Source organism: Pecten maximus, chromosome 16 (assembly GCF_902652985.1).
Source record: "Pecten maximus chromosome 16, xPecMax1.1, whole genome shotgun sequence".
In the NCBI taxonomy this organism is placed as follows: domain Eukaryota; kingdom Metazoa; phylum Mollusca; class Bivalvia; order Pectinida; family Pectinidae; genus Pecten; species Pecten maximus.
The window spans coordinates 19,993,699-20,012,631 of NC_047030.1; the positions used below are offsets into that span (position 1 = coordinate 19,993,699).

The 18,933-nt window shown below is 35.7% G+C and overlaps 1 protein-coding gene and 1 long non-coding RNA gene across 10 annotated transcripts in view; one reads left to right on the top strand and one right to left on the bottom strand.

The window, feature by feature from the left end:
* LOC117345240 overlaps nt 1-18,933 on the top strand; it is a 68,651-nt gene that overhangs the window by 33,812 nt on the left and 15,906 nt on the right. For 6 of the 8 annotated variants that reach the window (XM_033908271.1, XM_033908270.1, XM_033908268.1 and 3 more), the window contains 3 exons: nt 2,645-2,759; nt 6,254-6,331; nt 10,049-10,247. In XM_033908271.1, the coding sequence (XP_033764162.1) occupies nt 2,645-2,759; nt 6,254-6,331; nt 10,049-10,109 (254 nt within the window). In that variant the 3' untranslated portion in view covers nt 10,110-10,247. Of the gene's footprint in view, nt 1-2,644; nt 2,760-6,253; nt 6,332-10,048; nt 10,248-18,933 lie in introns of those variants that run through there. The other 2 variants (XM_033908275.1, XM_033908269.1) reach the window with 1 other exon arrangement.
* Nucleotides 12,101-14,886, bottom strand: LOC117345241. Of its 2 annotated transcripts, none has more exons than XR_004536381.1 (3): nt 14,757-14,886; nt 14,281-14,397; nt 12,101-12,724 (listed from the first exon to the last, which is right to left on the bottom strand). It is a non-coding gene; the product is annotated as an uncharacterized LOC117345241 (long non-coding RNA). The 2 variants fall into 2 exon arrangements; XR_004536382.1 differs by lacking the exon at nt 14,757-14,886 and adding an exon at nt 14,553-14,681.

An 18,933-nucleotide genomic window follows, 5' to 3' on the forward strand; every position in this document is an offset into this window, starting at 1 on the left:
CTTCCAATGAATATGTTGTATGAGGAGACGAAGACCCCGTAGGTGGTGTGTGAGGCCCTGCCAACAAGTTTGTTGTATGAGGAGACGAAGACCCCGTAGGTGGTGTGTGAGGCCCTGCCAATAAATATGTTGTATGAGGAGACGAAGGCTCCGTAGGTAGTGTGTGAGGCCCTGCCAATAAATATGTTGTATGTGGAGACGGAGACTCCGTCGGTGGTGTGTGAGGCCCTGCCAACAAGTTTGTTGTATGAGGAGACGAAGACCCCGTAGGTGGTGTGTGAGGCCCTTCCAATAAATATGTTGTATGAGGAGACGAAGGCTCCGTATGTGGTATGTGAGGCCCTGCCAATAAATATGTTGTATGAGGAGACGAAGGCTCCGTAGGTGGTGTGTGAGGCCCTGCCAATAAATATGTTGTATGGGGAGACGAGACTCCGTAGGTGGTGTGTGAGGCCCTGCCAATAAATATGTTGTATGAGGAGACGAAGGCTCCGTAGGTGGTGTGTGAGGCCCTGCCAATAAATATGTTGTATGGGGAGACGAGACTCCGTAGGTGGTGTGTGAGGCCCTGCCAATAAATATGTTGTATGAGGAGACGAAGGCTCCGTAGGTAGTGTGTGAGGCCCTGCCAATAAATATGTTGTATGTGGAGACGGAGACTCCGTAGGTGGTGTGTGAGGCCCTGCCAATAAATCTGTTGTATGAGGAGACGAAGACCCCGTAGGTGGTGTGTGAGGCCCTGCCAATAAATATGTTGTATGAGGAGACGAAGACCCCGTAGGTGGTGTGTGAGGCCCTGCCAATAAATATGTTGTATGAGGAGACGAAGGCTCCGTAGGTGGTGTGTGAGGCCCTGCCAATAAATATGTTGTATGAGGAGACGAAGACCCCGTAGGTGGTGTGTGAGGCCCTGCCAATAAATATGTTGTATGAGGAGACGAAGGCTCCGTAGGTGGTGTGTGAGGCCCTGCCAATAAATATGTTGTATGTGGACACGGAGACTCCGTAGGTGGTGTGTGAGGCCCTGCCAACAAGTTTGTTGTATGAGGAGACGAAGACCCCGTAGGTGGTGTGTGAGGCCCTGTCAAACAAATCTGTTGTATGTGGAGACGAAGGCTCCGTAGGTGGTGTGTGAGGCCCTGCCAATAAATCTGTTGTATGAGGAGACGAAGGCTCCGTAGGTGGTAGGCCCTGCCAATAAATCTGTTGTATGTGGAGACGAAGGCCCCGTAGGTGGTGTGTGAGGCCCTGCCAATAAATATGTTGTATGAGGAGACGAAGGCTCCGTAGGTAGTGTGTGAGGCCCTGCCAATAAATATGTTGTATGTGGAGACGGAGACTCCGTAGGTGGTGTGTGAGGCCCTGCCAACAAGTTTGTTGTATGAGGAGACGAAGACCCCGTAGGTGGTGTGTGAGGCCCTGTCAAACAAATCTGTTGTATGTGGAGACGAAGGCTCCGTAGGTGGTGTGTGAGGCCCTGCCAATAAATCTGTTGTATGAGGAGACGAAGGCTCCGTAGGTGGTGTGTGAGGCCCTGCCAATAAATCTGTTGTATGAGGAGACGAAGGCTCCGTAGGTGGTAGGCCCTGCCAATAAATCTGTTGTATGAGGAGACGAAGGCTCCGTAGGTGGTGTGTGAGGCCCTGTCAACAAATCTGTTGTATGAGGAGATGAAGGTTCCGTAGGTGGTGTGTGAGGCCCTGCCAGCAAGGTGAATCACCATTCCTATGACTCGTTAGCCGTTAACACACAGTGTATGCCCGTAATCTAACGCCAATACACGCACAACAGTAACGTAAGACACACGCTATCATACGGCACGAACGCGACATTACTTACGATTCAGACAAACAATATCAATTTCCTTGGAGTTTTCACTCGCGTTAGGAATTTTTGAAGAATGTAGAATATTTACGTGGCAAGATAATCCATGCGGGAGCGGGAAGAAAATATGCCTGTTAAATGTCACTGCATGTCGTACGAGGCGACTAATTGTGCCCCCTTCCACTTGACGGTCGAGGTTTGTTTCTCTTCAGTCTTCTGTTCACGGGTCATCGGAGAATTCAACAATGTTGATCGTAGAGGGCGACTGAAAGTGGGTCACCTGGAGAACGGAGAATTTTGTCCATGTCTTCTAGTTAGGTCAAATTGAAGACACACAATATAGATCTTTACAACTCTCGTGATCTTATACCTTTCCTTTAGTTCCTCACTGTTCTGTCATTCTGTGTTTTGGTTTCTTACTCTAGATGTCTCCATGGCAACCTTCCTCATATAACACTGACTGTTGTGAGGACGTTAAACCCCTTAAAATAAAACGTGGCAAAACAGAATGTTAGACTAAGTCCGATACATGTTTTACACACCAGGGCCCAGTTGTTCAAAAGGTGGTTGATTAATCACATAATAAGTGAAAATCTTATTTCTCCTTTACTTCAAATCCTGAGTGTGTGTATTCCTTACAATAGGCGTGTTGTGCGAAACTGGTGAGTATTGTAAAATTTTGTGGAGTTGGTTTGACCTGAAATGACTTATCAGGATTTTAGAATTGTTGTTAAACTGTGATTAGCCTAAATCACCTTTTGAACAACTGGGTCCAGCTATACAGTGTACCTATAACGCGTCATGCTCGTTCTTTGGACAGGTTTGAGTTACCAGGTATACAGCCTCTGTATTCCCCAATGTACCAATGGCGGGTCTTGTGATGAAAACGTTTGTGTATGTTTGTCGGGGATACGGAGGAAATTCCTGCGAGGAAGGTAAGTCATGTATACACGATGTCAGTACCAATCAATTTGTAAGATATTTACTTGAAAACAACAAATAATACCAAAAAGAGAGTTTACAAACAAGTAATGAAAAAAAAAAACGCTTTTGGAGTGTCTCATAGCTTCATGATGACCTCATTCGGAAATACTCTATTTGAAACTGTCCCTATGAAAATCAAGATTATTGTTTTTATTTTGTTTTATCAATTTTTATTTAGAATTACGGTTTTGTTAGTATGCCAGTATTTCCTGTTATTTGTGATGTGACTGGTCGTTCCGTTTTTATCCTTCTTGTTTCCCTCTTTTTTTTCGGAATGCGACTTAACAAGGATTTGATCTATAATTGTATGGCTGGTCTCATGGACGAACAAAAGAATACGCTTACTCTTCCGAAACACCTGGTCTTATTCTCCTTGTTCTTTTTAAAGGGTCTCACTGGAAATATATTTTTTTTCGTATCTGGTACTTGTCTTGTCGATTTTGAGTTAAAACTGCGGTTTCTTTTGAATGCCGATATTCTCTGTTGCTTCACAGTTCATGTTATGCATAGAAACAAGATGGAATCTAAATTCAAATAACAGGTTGGCGTAGACATTGCCATTGTTCTATTGATAAAATCATTCCGCCTCTTTAGAGTTCATAGGGACTACTTTTAACAGAACACTATCAGTGCGTTTCCTAATTATCAACAATTTAGGCCAAACGCATCACTGACGAGTCCTAGAAGGACGATACAGCTGTTGATGCTCTTAACATCACTGAAGAGTCCTCGAATGACGAATCATAGTTGCATTATCCCTTTGTATTTTTAAAAAAATATTTTTATTCGCAATCAGCTTTACATAATTTGGTCATATTATATGGTATAGCATGCATTTTTCTCAAACTTTAATTATCTTAACCATGTGTTCACATCATATCAGCATCATGCCATCTTACATTTATATAGGGATTGGCGCCCCATAGAATATATTCTTAGAGGAATTGCTCCATAAAAGCATGGTTAACATAAAAGTGAAATCCAATCCCTATATTTACACTTACGGATGTCGTTTCTATAAGTCTTTGTGATTACAATATTTTTTTCTTTGTAAATAAAAAAAATCATATAAAAGTCGGACACAGTGGAAGGAGTCAATTATTAGAACAGCCAATGGTGACGCTTCACAACAAATTGATACTTTTTTTCCGCGGTAAAAAATAGTTCTGTATTTTATTATGATATTAACATATAAAACAAAAACATTTTGATAGATTATCATATTTAATATTGTCAAACATGTTATTTTTAAAAAAATAACCCTTTGTAACTTAAATTGTAAATGTAAACAAAGCCATGTGCTTGGCGAAAGTAGTTCCCGTACCCTGTCATATTTTCATACGCAAGTTCAAAGGTCAATGTTTCCATGCAAGAATGGTAAACAAATCGGTCTGGTATTGTTATATAGTGACAAAACTTTGCAAGTGTAAATATATATACTTTCTCATTCGCACACTACAGGGTAATATTTCAAACACACTATTTTATGAAATACCATATTGCAACATGTATATACATAGTTTCGTAATGATTATTTGTCAAAAATGTTCTTCAATGAATCCCAGTCATAAGAAAACTTATTTGAGTGCTTTAGTATTGAACTATTCATTTTTAAAGACTGTATGATACTATTTAATATCTGTCGCTTTCAGCTTTGTTTTCAAATTTTATTTTATTTCTAGATGTCCAAATATGCCATTTTGTAGAAAGAATTATTAGATTAATAACTAAACAAGAGTTAAAATTTAAATGATGATATCCAAGCATAACGTCTCTTTCAGAAATCTTATACACTTGGTGTTGTTGGGAAATACCATTTATTGCTTTATTAATTACTGGTTCTATATAATTCCATATTTCTTTGGAGAGAATGCATCTATAAATAAATGTTGTTGAGTTTCTAAATGCATGTTACAGAGGTTACATTTTCCATCCGAGAGTCCCATTTTCATTAATTTATAGTTTGTTGATACTATATTATGTAGACATTTCCAATGAAATTCTTTGCTTTATCTGTCTGCAATAGATGTTTGCATTATTTTCCATATTCTTTTCCAATTTAAGAGTTCATTTTCGTATATTGATTCCCATTTTTGTTGTGCTTTAGGTTGATAGTCATCATCTAATAAGATATCTGTCAATAGCTTATTTTTTTTTTAGATCTGTTGGTTCTATAACTTTATTCATATATTTTAGAGCTAAGTTATCTGTTATTGTATTATTGTCATCAGTTGAAGAAGGGTCATTTGTCTTTAGTTCTGTTACCCAGTTCTTAGGTATGGGATTTTTTATTCTAGAGAACTCCGATATCCAATTTTCCTTTTGCTCCAGCTTTTGCAACAGTATTTCGGATGAAATAAAGTCAATGTTTGATTCATCCCATATATCCTCAATTCTAATTATACATGATTTAGTCCAATTCTTAAAAAATATGGGATTCCTTTTGAAAACTATTTTATCATTTCCAAAGAGCATTTGTTTTTTAATATTTTCTTTCATCAAAGTCTTTGGTAAGGTTTTCAGTAAATACTGCCACTCCAGTATCTGTGATTTATAGAGTTCTGGTATGTTACTCATGTCTAAAGATTTTGTACTACTGCATTTGCATATGAAAAATTTAATACCAAATTTGTTATCGTATTTTTGAAGCCAATATTTGCCCAAGGCATTCCAGGTTTGAAGCTCTGAATTTACAATTTTATATATATTTTTTATACTTCTTTGTCTACAGATCATATCAACGTCTGTCATATTAAGCCCACCCCTTGATTTATCTCTGTAGCAAGTTTCTTTGGATATCTTATTTACCTTTAGGAAGGAGTAGATGAGTTTATTGACTGTCTGTTTGTACTTACTCGGTATTAGTGTCTGAGCTACCTCATATGTAATTGTCGACACTAGGAGTGATTTAATTATTATCATTTTTCCTTGCACAGTAAGATTTCATTTTTCCCATCTACCAATCAATGTTTTAATTTTTTGTATTTTTGTTTCCCAAAGTATTTCTTGGTCAATGTTATACCCATGAGTTATTCCTAAGGCTTTAATATTTTGAACCCAATTTATTTGAGTATATCTTGGTGGTCTTTGTTTCCAAATACCTATGTACCACTTTGAATTTAATTACGTCTCTACTGTATCTTACTCATAATTTGTATTGAAAGGTACTAATATCTTTAGTACAACCCCCTTACCAAGTTAAGCAACATTAATAACTGTTGAAAAATCTTGGATTTAGAAAATTATGTATGATAGTATTACCTTAACATTATAATTAATTCTTAAGAGTGAATGTCAGCAAGTATCAAACAATGCTTTTATCATCTGACATTTCATTAAGACCAATATACATGTATGGAATACTTAAGCATTTGATAATTTGACACTTTCTATATTTTGTCTTAATTCCTTGACATTTATTCTTTAATATTCCTTTACCGTACAGTTTTGGCTGCTACGACATCAACGACAACGACGACAACAACAACAACGACGACGACAAAGAAACCTGCTCCACCGAAAGGTATGTACATTATTGTTATAATTCTGCTGTTAAGCATTTATGTCGAAGTGGAACATTAAACAATGTTTCAATCTGTTGTGTAATATGATAACTATACATGTATGTATACTACATATCAAATGTGACTCTCAACTGCAGTCAAAGTTTATTACAGAAAGCAGGATGACATTCCTAGCATACAGTGATGTAAAACTTACGTTACTAATGAAGTTAGATGGACACAACATTCTCTGTCATAAATTAATCAAAAGTCATGCCCAGAGAATATTCCATTGGTTAGATATGCAGGTACCAGAGTGATTATGAGGGATATTGGCTATCCTCTCACCTTTTCTACCTGTCTCATTTGCTAACCGATCGTGCCAAGACCGTGTGAACACACCAGCGTACCGTCTTTGGAATTACTATAAATGTTATTTAGTTTGACAAATATAAGCCTTGATATGTTTTGACATTCAAATCAGAGAATGTTTAATTTTGATTTGTGTATATAAAATATTTCAAATTGGTTTAGACATGTCAACCTTTAAGAGCGGTATCAACATACAATCACCAACTGTTAATTAAAACGTGAAGCTATTTGCCAACTTAAAACCAATATTCACTCCCGAAATATACCCTTTGCTGCACTCTGTTGCTGATATTTGAAATTAAAAACGAAACCGAAATTATAAAGAAGTATTAGAAAGACGGATATGCCCTAAACCTAATCCCAACTGAAGGGAGATAATTACCACAAAAAATTACATGTTGACCGCATATAACCTATCCTCGATCATAATTGAAGACAAAACGTTTTTCCAATAGGACTTTCATTTAAAGACATTGTACACATTCCTTGTAAGTTCCTTGATTGTATTGTACATTGGACATGATACTTACTCTGTTGTGTTCCAGTCAGCTCAGCTTTAACATAATAATCATAATAGTAAAACTCCGAATTATGATTAGTATGTTATAGAGATATATATATGTACTTTCATAATTGAACAGATCGATGACATTTTTTTGTGTTTTAATCAATATCTACGATCATCAATGATGAATTACATTCAGACTGTATCCCATTTATTCTTCTAACATACCTTTTATCATTACACACAGTTATCTGCCTTTGTATGCAACGTGATCAAAATATATATTATAATTATTTTTGTTTTGAACAAAAACTTTAAATATGTTTATTTAATTTCTGATGTTTGCCTTGTATTGTGAACAGTCATAAAGGTCAGAGTATCGCAATAATTGAGGTTAAAAATAACACATATATACTTGAATAGAGGGTAAATTCAAAAGTAATTAACCAAAAAACAACGTCGTTTAAAATAAACCTAGTTTTCGTAAAGTAGAGGGAATACATTGAAAACTGCGATTTGAGGCAGTTTAGAGCAACTTGTTTGATGTGTTAAGACAAGTTACCTCCCCTATCACGTGACAGAGGGTATGTATCAGTTGAACCGATTTGAATTCATCAACTTAACTATGGGGGTGCATGGTTTTTGGTGACAGTGCATGAATGTGACCTTGGAATTTCCATATCGTACAGTTAGTATACAATAATAGTTGTCCCTGTTTGTTGTTTGTGTACTATATTAGATATCCCTGTGTATTGTTTTGTACTATATTAGTAATTCCTGTGTGTTGTTTGTGTACTGTATTAGTTGTCCCTGTTTGTTGTTTGTGTACTATATTAGATATCCCTGTGTATTGTTTTGTACTATATTAGTTGTCCCTGTGTGTTGTTTGTGTACTATATTAGTTGTCCCTGTGTGTTGTTTGTGTACTATATTAGTTGTCCATATGTGTTGTTTGTGTACTATATTAGTTGTCCCTGTGTATTGTTTGTGTACTATATTAGTTGTCCCTGTTTGTTGTATGTGTACTATATTAGTTGTCCATGTGTGTTGTTTGTGTACTATATTAGTTGTCCATGTGTGTTGTTTGTGTACTATATTAGATATCCCTGTGTATTGTTTTGTACTATATTAGTTGTCCCTGTGTGTTGTTTGTGTACTATATTAGTTGTCCCTGTGTGTTGTTTGTGTACTATATTAGTTGTCTCTGTGTGTTGTCTGTGTACTATATTAGTTGTCCCTGTGTGTTGTCTGTGTACTATATTAGTTGTCCCTGTGTGATGTTTGTGTACTATATTAGTTGTCTCTGTGTGTTGTCTGTGTACTATATTAGTTGTCCCTGTGTGTTGTCTGTGTACTATATTAGTTGTCCCTGTGTGCTGTTTGTGTACTATATTAGTTGTCCCTGTGTGTTGTTTGTGTACTGTATTAGTTCTCTCTGTGTATTGTTTGTGTACTATATTAGTTGTCCCTGTGTGTTGTTTGTGAACTATATTAGTTATCCCTGTGTGATGTTTGTGTACTATAGTCTTTGTCCCTGTGTGTTGTTTGTGTACTGTATTAGTTGTCCCTGTGTATTGTTTGTGTACTATATCAGTTGTCCCTGTGTATTGTTTGTGTATTATATAAGTTGCCCTGTGTATTGTTTATGTACTATATTTGTTGTTCATGTGTGTTGTTTGTGTACTATATTAGTTGTCCATGTGTGTTGTCTGTGTACTATATTAGTTGTCCCTGTGTATTGTTTGTGTACTATATTAGTAGTTCCTGTGTATTGTTTGTGTATTATATAAGTTGCCCTGTGTATTGTTTATGTACTATATTTGTTGTTCATGTGTGTTGTTTGTGTACTATATTAGTTGTCCATGTGTGTTGTATGTGTACTATATTAGTTGTCCCTGTGTATTGTTTGTGTACTATATAAGTTGCCCTGTGTATTGTTTATGTACTATATTTGTTGTCCATGTGTGTTGTATGTGTACTATATTAGTTGTCCCTGTGTATTGTTTATGTACTATATTAGATGTCATGTGTGTTGTTTAGGTAGTAGATTAGGTTTCCTGGCTGTTAATTGTTGACCGTTTAATTTGCGGCGATACACTGCTAACTAACTTTGAAGAAGGTGGAGTCTTATCTCAAATGACGTATATATTAAAATGCATGTATTAAGAATGAGCTAATTATTTTTCTGATTGAAATAATTCATTAACTATTTTTAACATCACGGACGATATTTTTTATCACATAACTTGTCCGATGTCCATTGCGCATGTTTTATGTTTGCATATGTACCCAGGGGCGTTTTTGAAATAAGAAACGATTGTGACATCATAATAAGGACAATGACGTGATAAAGATTATCTTAAATTTGATATAATATTAAAAAAACTAGCATTAGCAAAAACTCCAAAAAGTCCAAAAACCTCCGTGCATAGAATGCTATATAAAATCATTTAATATCCTAGGAATGTTTTGCAGTTATGATAGGTTATTTAAGAGTTGCATACTTGTTCATTATGGTAAATAAATATATATGTCATAACAATCTTAAAGGTAAGTATTGTTGATTGATGTTTGGAGTTAAGCATTAAATACCTACCATTCCATTGTTAAATTCTTAATAAACTACTAAGCAATTGGTTTTGTATCTGTCAATCAGAAGCGACGTTACAAACGTGGACAATATTTTCTTACGTTGTGATCTGATAACAAAAACATTTCAAGCTAACGAACATATAGGCTTGTCACAGGCAAGATCAAATTATTCTGGCGTAATTATTTCGAGGTTTTGTATTAAGAATATATTACTTAGATAAAAATGAGTATGTAGTCGTTTTAACCATGGTCTATTTGTTCGTTTCAGGCCACTGCTGACAGTCAAAGAAATAGGACAACACCGGGAATTTCTCAAGCATCAACTTTGAGCTTTAACGGACTTTAGAATGCATTTTCAAATCACCTCTCTGTTGACCAGATATAAATCATAAACACCTATTTTACACAAGCAGCAACTGAATCTACAAATCCGTATTTTTATTAAATATTTTCCTTGTTTCCTGACATTCTGTCCTTTGTTTTATGTTTTGTTTTGTTCTTATGTCTATATACAATTTTTTTTTCTCTAGAAAGAGCATTTTACCTACCGCAAGACAAAGAATGCGAAGAAAAGAGTAAATTTGCTGTCTTTTTAGTAAGCATTCGGCAAACAGCATGAAGCAAAAAAATTAAATTTCCTGTCTTGATAGTCTTTTTCATTACCCAAGTCAAAGAAGCTGTTAAAAAGAGGTAAATTTGCTGTCTTTGAGTCTTTCTCCTACCGCAAGGCCAGAAAAGTTGAGAAAAGTATAAATTTGCTGTCTTAAGAATCTTTCTCCTACCATGCTTCTGGTCTTCTTGTGTTGCCGTATCGTGCTTTGAACCGTCGTTATGTTTTAATAGTAATAGACACAATATATAACACAAGCAAACGTTAGGTTGCAGCATCTGGTTCGCAAGGTAAAAACCAAAACATCTCGGCTTGGTTTGGAAACAGTTACTTTCTGATGCAACTATTTGATGATAAATCAAGTGAACCTGTGTGACCTTGTGCAAAATAACAGTAAATAAAGATCTGCATAACATCAAAACGCGATGTCTCAGCAATCATAAAGCGCCCTTTTTTCTATCTATAAATTCAGGGTCGTAACACACACTCAATCTGAATACATTCTTCCGATTCGGAATATGGCCACGATTTCAGAAACACAATTACATATTTGTACTTAAGACACACAGGAAATTACAAAATCAGCTCGACATCAGAAATAGTAGAGCTGTTTCTTCTGTCTAAAATTCGCCGGTGATGCTAATTAGAATGCCTAACGTGTTGAGGACTCACACAACTAAATCAGCCAACCAGCTGGTGTTTCCCCTGAGCCAAGTCCCTGAGGAAAATGTGGTCCTTAGGTTTGTAGCTGTTTCCCTGAGTAAATAACATATGAAATGGGTACTTTCTATATACGAGAATAAAGAATAGGGTCTTGATATTTGGAAAATCAAAAATATACACTCCTGCTGAAAATAGAACGACGTAGGATTCGAAGTGTAAAAAGGTGGGAATTCCCCAGGTGAGGGTTGTCCTGTTCACTGAAAATATCAGGTTTACTGTCTTTAGAGGAGCCATGTGCTCTTATATGCCATTAAACCCATACAACATTTATCCGATTTAAAAAAAAACTTCAAATTTTAATTTGATCTTTTCACACCATTTGAATTTCAAACGAGCGAATGAAGGGATGGGATGACTAGTAATAACTTATAGTAAACTATTTAGTTGTGTGAGTCCTTGATGCATAGCCGGAGATGGAGGAAACTGAAATTAGGTCGAAATAATATCAAAATCTTGGTTGAAAGGGGAAAGGTTTAATAGCCCCTGTTATTAATGAAGTTTATAATTTTCATTTTGGGATTTCAAAGTAACTTCAATCACACGTGTTTCGTCTAAACCGTGCTACAATGTACTATGTTTGGCCTAGCATTTACAGAGAAACCAGAAGATACAGCGTTCAGTAATATGCTCGTGGTGCATCTCAACAAAGGCTGTATAAAATTATCAGCTGGTATTTAATGTTAAGAATGGTAATAAGTTTTTGAGAACTAACTATTTAAATGCAGATTTGCATAATTTGAAAATTAATTATAACAAAATAATTTTAAAATTTTAACATGAAAGATGCTTTTGATATATTTCCCATTTAAATACCAAATTTTACACACAGGACTGTTTTCCAAAAGAGTCCATTCTATATACAATGTATTAAATAATTAATTTATTTGATTTTTGGTGATTTATGATCTAATACTTGTTATGAGCATTGATATGTGCCGTGATAAAATGGTAATTTTGTTGACAAAAATCATAATAAAACTATCTTAGTTAAGTTCAACGTTTTATTGCCCCGTGTTAAACACATGAATTCATTTAATTGTGCAGTCACATCAAAGTTCCGTTGCAATGACTTTAGTATTCATCATATTGTTGAACTAAATTTAATGCTTGTATTTACATCTAATTATCCAATGGAAAACTTCGTACAACGTAAATTGTATAGAGAAAACAAAAATTAAAAGTAGGAATACAACTCATATTGAAATAAGTGCTGGTGTATATTAAATATTTGATATGATCATTGCGTTAATTGAAAACATCTTCCGAATTCGTATATCCATGAAGTACATAGTCAAGTTAAAAACATATCTCTTGTCATTGCTTTGAACTATTCATGGAATATTCGGCATATTTGTTCATGTACAACATACCTTCATTATAATTCTTCGAAATGTAAACCCTTAAAAATGATAATGAGCTAAGTATGAAAATGTTAGGGGTCGAACCCTGAACCAATTCATCACTGGTATTTGTTGATGTAACGCAGAATTGATATAATTGCGGGACTGCTTTCAGAATGCCAGATGTGGTCACAGCCAGGTTACAAAAGGCGTTCTCCGAACACCAACATGTAAGGCACAAGGCCTAGAACTGTCACTAGCAGCGGTCCACCTTAAAACAGAGAACACTGACATTAAAGCGAATGCATTACTCCACATCAAGTCGAGAGCAAATCATAAAAAAAGATATACTAATTAGTATTGAGAAACTTAGCCCCCTGCGTTTTCTTTGAAATATTTTGGATCCTGAGTATAAGGTGTTGGATAGGAATATTTCTGACGTCAGAGCAAAAATACAATGACGTGACATCGACAATTTGAACATGTCAGATACACATTGTTTTGTCTTAATGCAGCATCCAAGTTAGGAGAAACAAAATAGCAGAAACAATATATATATTCATCCTTTTGTAGTGAGACAAGGGCAGCTCAGCCTTCATGGTATGTTTCTCAACCTGTCTTGAACATATTATGTTTATCATAACAGGGTATGTAAAATTCATTGGTCTGCCTTGATGATGTAACAGAGAAATCTAAACCGAAAGTTAATATTCTCAGTTGTATAAACCGAGGGTCTAGGTTTAGGTAACCAAGAATATCACCCACATGGTCGGAGAGATTTCTATTATATCCTCAAGGAAGGGGAATATTATATTCATATGTTTTGTGAAAATCTAAGATGTCTCATTTTATTGTAAAAAACAACTAAAACATTCACAATGCAGATTTCTCGCATTTCAGTAAAACTCTATACACAATATGCTTCACATTAAACATTGAATTCCATAAAAACATAAACATTGAATATGGCCCATCTGTTGCTTCAAAACATACATATTGAATATGTCCCACCTGGTCAAAAAAACCTAAACATTGAATATGTCTCATCTGTTCCATAAAACCTAAAACGTTGAATTATCTCTTACGTGTCCCGTAAAAACTAAACATTGGATATGTCTCTTCTGTTCAATAAACACGAAAACATTGAATATGTCCCATTAGCTCCAGAATAATCCAAACATTGAATTATTTCTTGCGTGTCCCATTAAAACTAAACATTGAATATGTCTCACATGTTCCGTACTAAAATCAATATTGAATATGTCAAATGTATTCCGTATAAACCTTAATATTGAACATGTCTCACGTGTATGTTAACAAGTTATTCTCAAAAGACAGATTTTCTATTGTTGAAGTACATACTTCGGGAATTTTAAATCGAACTATGTTCATCATTTTAAAACAAATCACATCATCATGATTTCATTCGTTTGAACAAACCTTGTAGCCGTTCACCCCAGCCTGCTACAAGCCCAATATAAGATTTTAGCTGATTTGATCCCCGTGATCTTTTACTCAAAATATACGCCATCTTTCTCTACATGATCAATTTGGAATCAAACAAATAAAATTTAACATTATTGACAGATTTTGTTCATTATTTTTCTTGTGACATACATTTTTGGGCTTAACTCACCTAATGAGGGAGCAGCCTTCTAATTCGTTTTCAATTAGTTTTCATGTCAAATTTCGTTGATTTAATCATTTATTTAATTATTAACTCGATGATCCAAACGGACTTTATCAAACATGATCGACTTCATTGCTGCACTTTCTACTATTAATAAACACAATTTACGTAGACAGGTGTTTGAGATAGGTACTTACTAGTGTAGGTCACAGAAGAGTTTTCTTGGGATGAAACAGACGAATTAGATCCGGCTGGTGGCTCCTTCGGATCAAGAAGTTTTCCCGTGCCAGCTTCTGCTGCTTTGTTCGCCATTACTTGTGACGTCAGGGATAAAAATATATATATAATTACATGATGAGCTAGGGGTTTTAATATACTAAGGTCCTAGACATTTTTCTAAGTGATAATTTGATATGCAAAACCAAATGATCGATTGCTTGTTATTAAACGCTCTTTTGTTAGAGTTTACCTGATATATTTATATTTTCTCGACCATTTTCTTCAAAATCATTGGGCTAATGAACATATTGGAAAATGAACATCATCAGTTTGACGTTTATCGTTCTTAATCATACAACATAAGAGCACGGTAAAACACACACATTTACATGACGTTTATGTGTTCAGTGAATAGATTCAATACTAAAACGTTATATGGGAGTTAGTTCCTTACCTATCAAAGTTAGACCAATTATCAACAGAGTCCTCATGTTCCCTTTGTGTATCTTCGTATTTGCTAGCTTGTTAACAAGTCAAAGTTCGTAGCATTATGACATCTGACAGCGACGGTGTGTGATTTATATATTGAGGGGAGGGGTTTCAGAATATTTACATGAAGCTATATATTGCATAGCACAAGTACCGTCTCACTGATCAGAACGAACATGCATCGGTAACAGTTTATTTACCATTTAAATGGTAATATATATGAGATAAGATATTGATATGTTTGTTTATGAAATTAATATTTTCTAAATAATGAAGCTTGTTTTTCAGGATGGTTAGTATGAACGTGCATACACCTTGGTATATAACAACCAATGTTTGGTTTGAGCGTAACGTTTCGGTGTCAATAGTACTACTGTCACCTCCATAGGCAAACGACCAGTAATATGATTTGTTATATTCTAATCAGTTTATGATTTGACAGTGACATTTCGATGACTACACTGTCACCTTCATCAGACAAATGACCAGTAATATAATTTGTTAAATTGCAATCAGTTTATGAGTTGACAGTGATATTTAGGTGACCACACTGTCACCTTCATCAGACAAATGACCAGTAATAGACTTTGTTATAATACAATCGGTTTAGGATTTGACCGTGGTGTTTCGGTGACCTCACTCTAACCATCATCAGACAAATGACCAGTAATAGACTTTGGTATATACCACAACCAGTTTATGATTTGACATTGATATTTCGGTTACTTCACTCTCACATTCATCAGACAAATGACCAGTAATAGACTTTGTTATATTACAATAAGTTTAGGATTTTAAGGTGATATTTCGGTGACCTCACTATAACCTTCATCAGACAAATGACCAAAGCAGCAGTAATATACATTCGGCTCACCTCGGCAGATTCCCACATCTAGGGTACCGGAATCTGCCGAGGTGAGCCGAACGCAGCAATATACTTAGGCCTTGTGTGATGAGATCGGTGCATTATCGGTGAGGATCGACAATTTACTATTTTCCTTCAACATTCATCGAATCAGCCGTTGTTTCAAAATATCTATAACAGTTACTAACCAATCTGCTAAAGGCATAAACTAAATAGATGTTTGACTGTCCCTTAGCTTCAAACAATACTGAATACTGAATATTAGTAGTCTCTAATCTGCTACAGGCTAGCTGTAATGTGGCAGTTGTTTGACCTTCCTTTGGCTAAACAAAACACTATATGCAAGGAAGTTTCCAATATACAAATATATCTAACTACCCTATCTGCTACAGGCTAGCGGTTATATGATAGGCGGGAAAAAGCTCATAGTCGGATATCAAGTGTTAATTGCACTTCGCTACTCTCTATATAAGTGGAGCCTAGCGTAGTGCAATCAACCGTGGATATCAGATGATGGAAGAAGCCAAGACTTTTAATAAATAGTTCTAAAACTGCTAGAGTCATACTGATAGGAACTGACATGAAACGGTTACAGTCCATTTACTATCAATGTTTAATTTCAATTGAGATTTATGTTATGGAATTAATATTTTGTCATTATGAAGCTTCCGTTTGGTATGTATGCTAGTGAATAGACTTTGGAATATCACAACCAGTGTCTTTTCGTCTACACTATAATATATGTTCAGTGAGGTGTATTTTATACGAGATTGTTAACTGATCGACAAATCTTTTTCGTCAATATTACTGTTCATAATCTGTGTACAACTTGGTGACAAGCAGTACACAAGTCGAGATTAGTTTGTTATTTGTTTACTATGACTTTGTACTTTTACGTATTTTATTGCATTTGTATTCCTTTGATTTTCGTTACATCATGGAGGTAATGTACCATTTAACACATCTATGTCTGCTTTGCATTTTTATCTGAAACGGCATCACTTGAATTTAATAATAGTATCCATGTCGAAACAGTCCAATGATATCAAAACTGAAACCGTCCAATATGACCTAGGCTGAAACCGTCCAATATGACCTAGGCTGAAACCGTCCAATATGACCTAGGCTGAAACCGTCCAATATAACCTAGGCTGAAATCGTCCAATATGACGTAGGCTGAAACCGTCCAATATGACCTAGGCTGAAACCGTCCAATATGACCTAGGCTGAAATCGTCCAATATGACCTAGGCTGAAATCGTTCAAGATGACCTAGGCTGAAATCGTCCAATATGACCTAGGCTGAAATCGTCAAATAAGACCTAGGCTGAAACCGTCCAATATGACCAAGGCTGAAATCGTATAATATCATTTAGGTTGAAACCATTCAATATGATCAAGGCTGAATCCGTACAAAATGATTAAGGTTGATACCGTCCAGTTTGACTAAGGCTTAAACCGTCCAATATAAAAAAAGCTGAAATCGTCCAATATATGACCAATGCTGAAATCGCTCAATACGATCAAGGCTGAAACCGTCCAATATTTAAAAAAAGGCTGAACTCGTTCAGTACAATAACGGCTGAAGCCGCCCAATATGACCACGACTGAAACCGCCCAATATTATACATATATGTATATAATATATATATATATTTCATATTGGACAAGGTTGAAAGTGTCAAATATGATCAAGGCTGAAATCGTCCAATAAGACCAAGGCTGAAACCGTCCAATATGTAAACAACAATAATTAAAACTCTTTGGTATTGCATGATGAGCGCGGTACATTTTCCTGCAAGAGTGACGGTTAAATAATTTTCTTTAGCTTTAAGCAAAACACGAGTTGCAGTGTTGCGCTATACATTGGACTTTTTCACTGTGTTCGATGTAACATAGCTTGCCTAAAATGATTGAAAGTCAAGATCATTATACAAATTTTATTTCAAATTGGGGATGGGTAGAAATGCATTTTGAAATAATACCTACAATCAAGTGATCTATCCTTTTCATGTGGAAGATGACCAAGATGAGTAATACTGTATTACACAGTTGTATCTAATTATTCGTGCTGAAATCCTGAAGATAAGGCAAGCGTAAGTGGTGCTTTAAACCTAATAGTTATATTCGTTCGGTATAATGGCGTATTTGCCAAGTTGTAAACACCTTATCGATATGTTTATGATAATAAATAATCTATACTAAAGTTATTTTATTGTTACATGGGTATGTCAGTTGCTGCCATGGATTATCAACATGTTGTGAAGTTTCCTTTGTTTGTCTCATTTCTTCAGAGATCGAAGGCAAAATAAATAAATCAATAAAACAAAAATCAAAAAATCAATTTTTTTTATCAATCATATTCCACCTATGAATTGTTTTTTTCCGTCCCTGAAGTTTCTGTCACCTGCTTGTCACGTTCTAAATACATATACTTACTGTTTGTTTTTGCAATGTTGAATATGATGGAATGTATTGATTCATGAAACTATCTTATCTCCTCATCTTGATGTTGATATTTCTGTCGACCTTTTTTTGGGATTCATCATTCGTCTTCTAAGTACATATGTATATCACTTTAGTATGGTGTTCCGTTAGGGCCAAATTTGCAATATCGCTCCTTCGCTCCTTCGACGCGAACGAGAGCGAAAACGCGATGGCGAAGGAGGGAAAACACGGCGGTGAAGGATCGAAGGAGCGAAGGAGCGAAGGATAGAAGATTTATCGCTCCTTCGCCATCATGTTTTCGCTCCTCTGCCATCGTATTTTCGCTCTTTCGCTTCTTCGCTCCTATGCTCCGACGCTTCTTCGCTCCTTCGCCATCTCTCCCCCCTCACTCCTTTGCGTTTAGGTCGAAGGAGCGAGGGAGCGATACTAGTATTGGAAATTTGGCCCTAACGGAACACAATCAACATTAAATTAGATGAAATACTATTATCTTACTAATTACTCAAATTTGTATGGCCATGTCTCAGACAAATGACCGACCATGACAACGCTTACACATCACGGACGACATGGTTTACTACCAGGAACTTGCGTCTAGGCTATTAGTGTATTTAGTTTATTTGGTTGAAATATTCGCGTGTCAATATTTTCACGTGTTATTATATTCGCGTGTGGATATTTTCGCGGAGATTTAATTATCGCGAAATAAGCGAACATTTCCACGCCGCGAATATTTCCACTTTTACAGTATTGGAAATTTGGCCCTAACGGAACACCATACTTTAGACCCTTTGCATCATTGGCGAGCCCTCGAAAGATGAAAAAAGTTG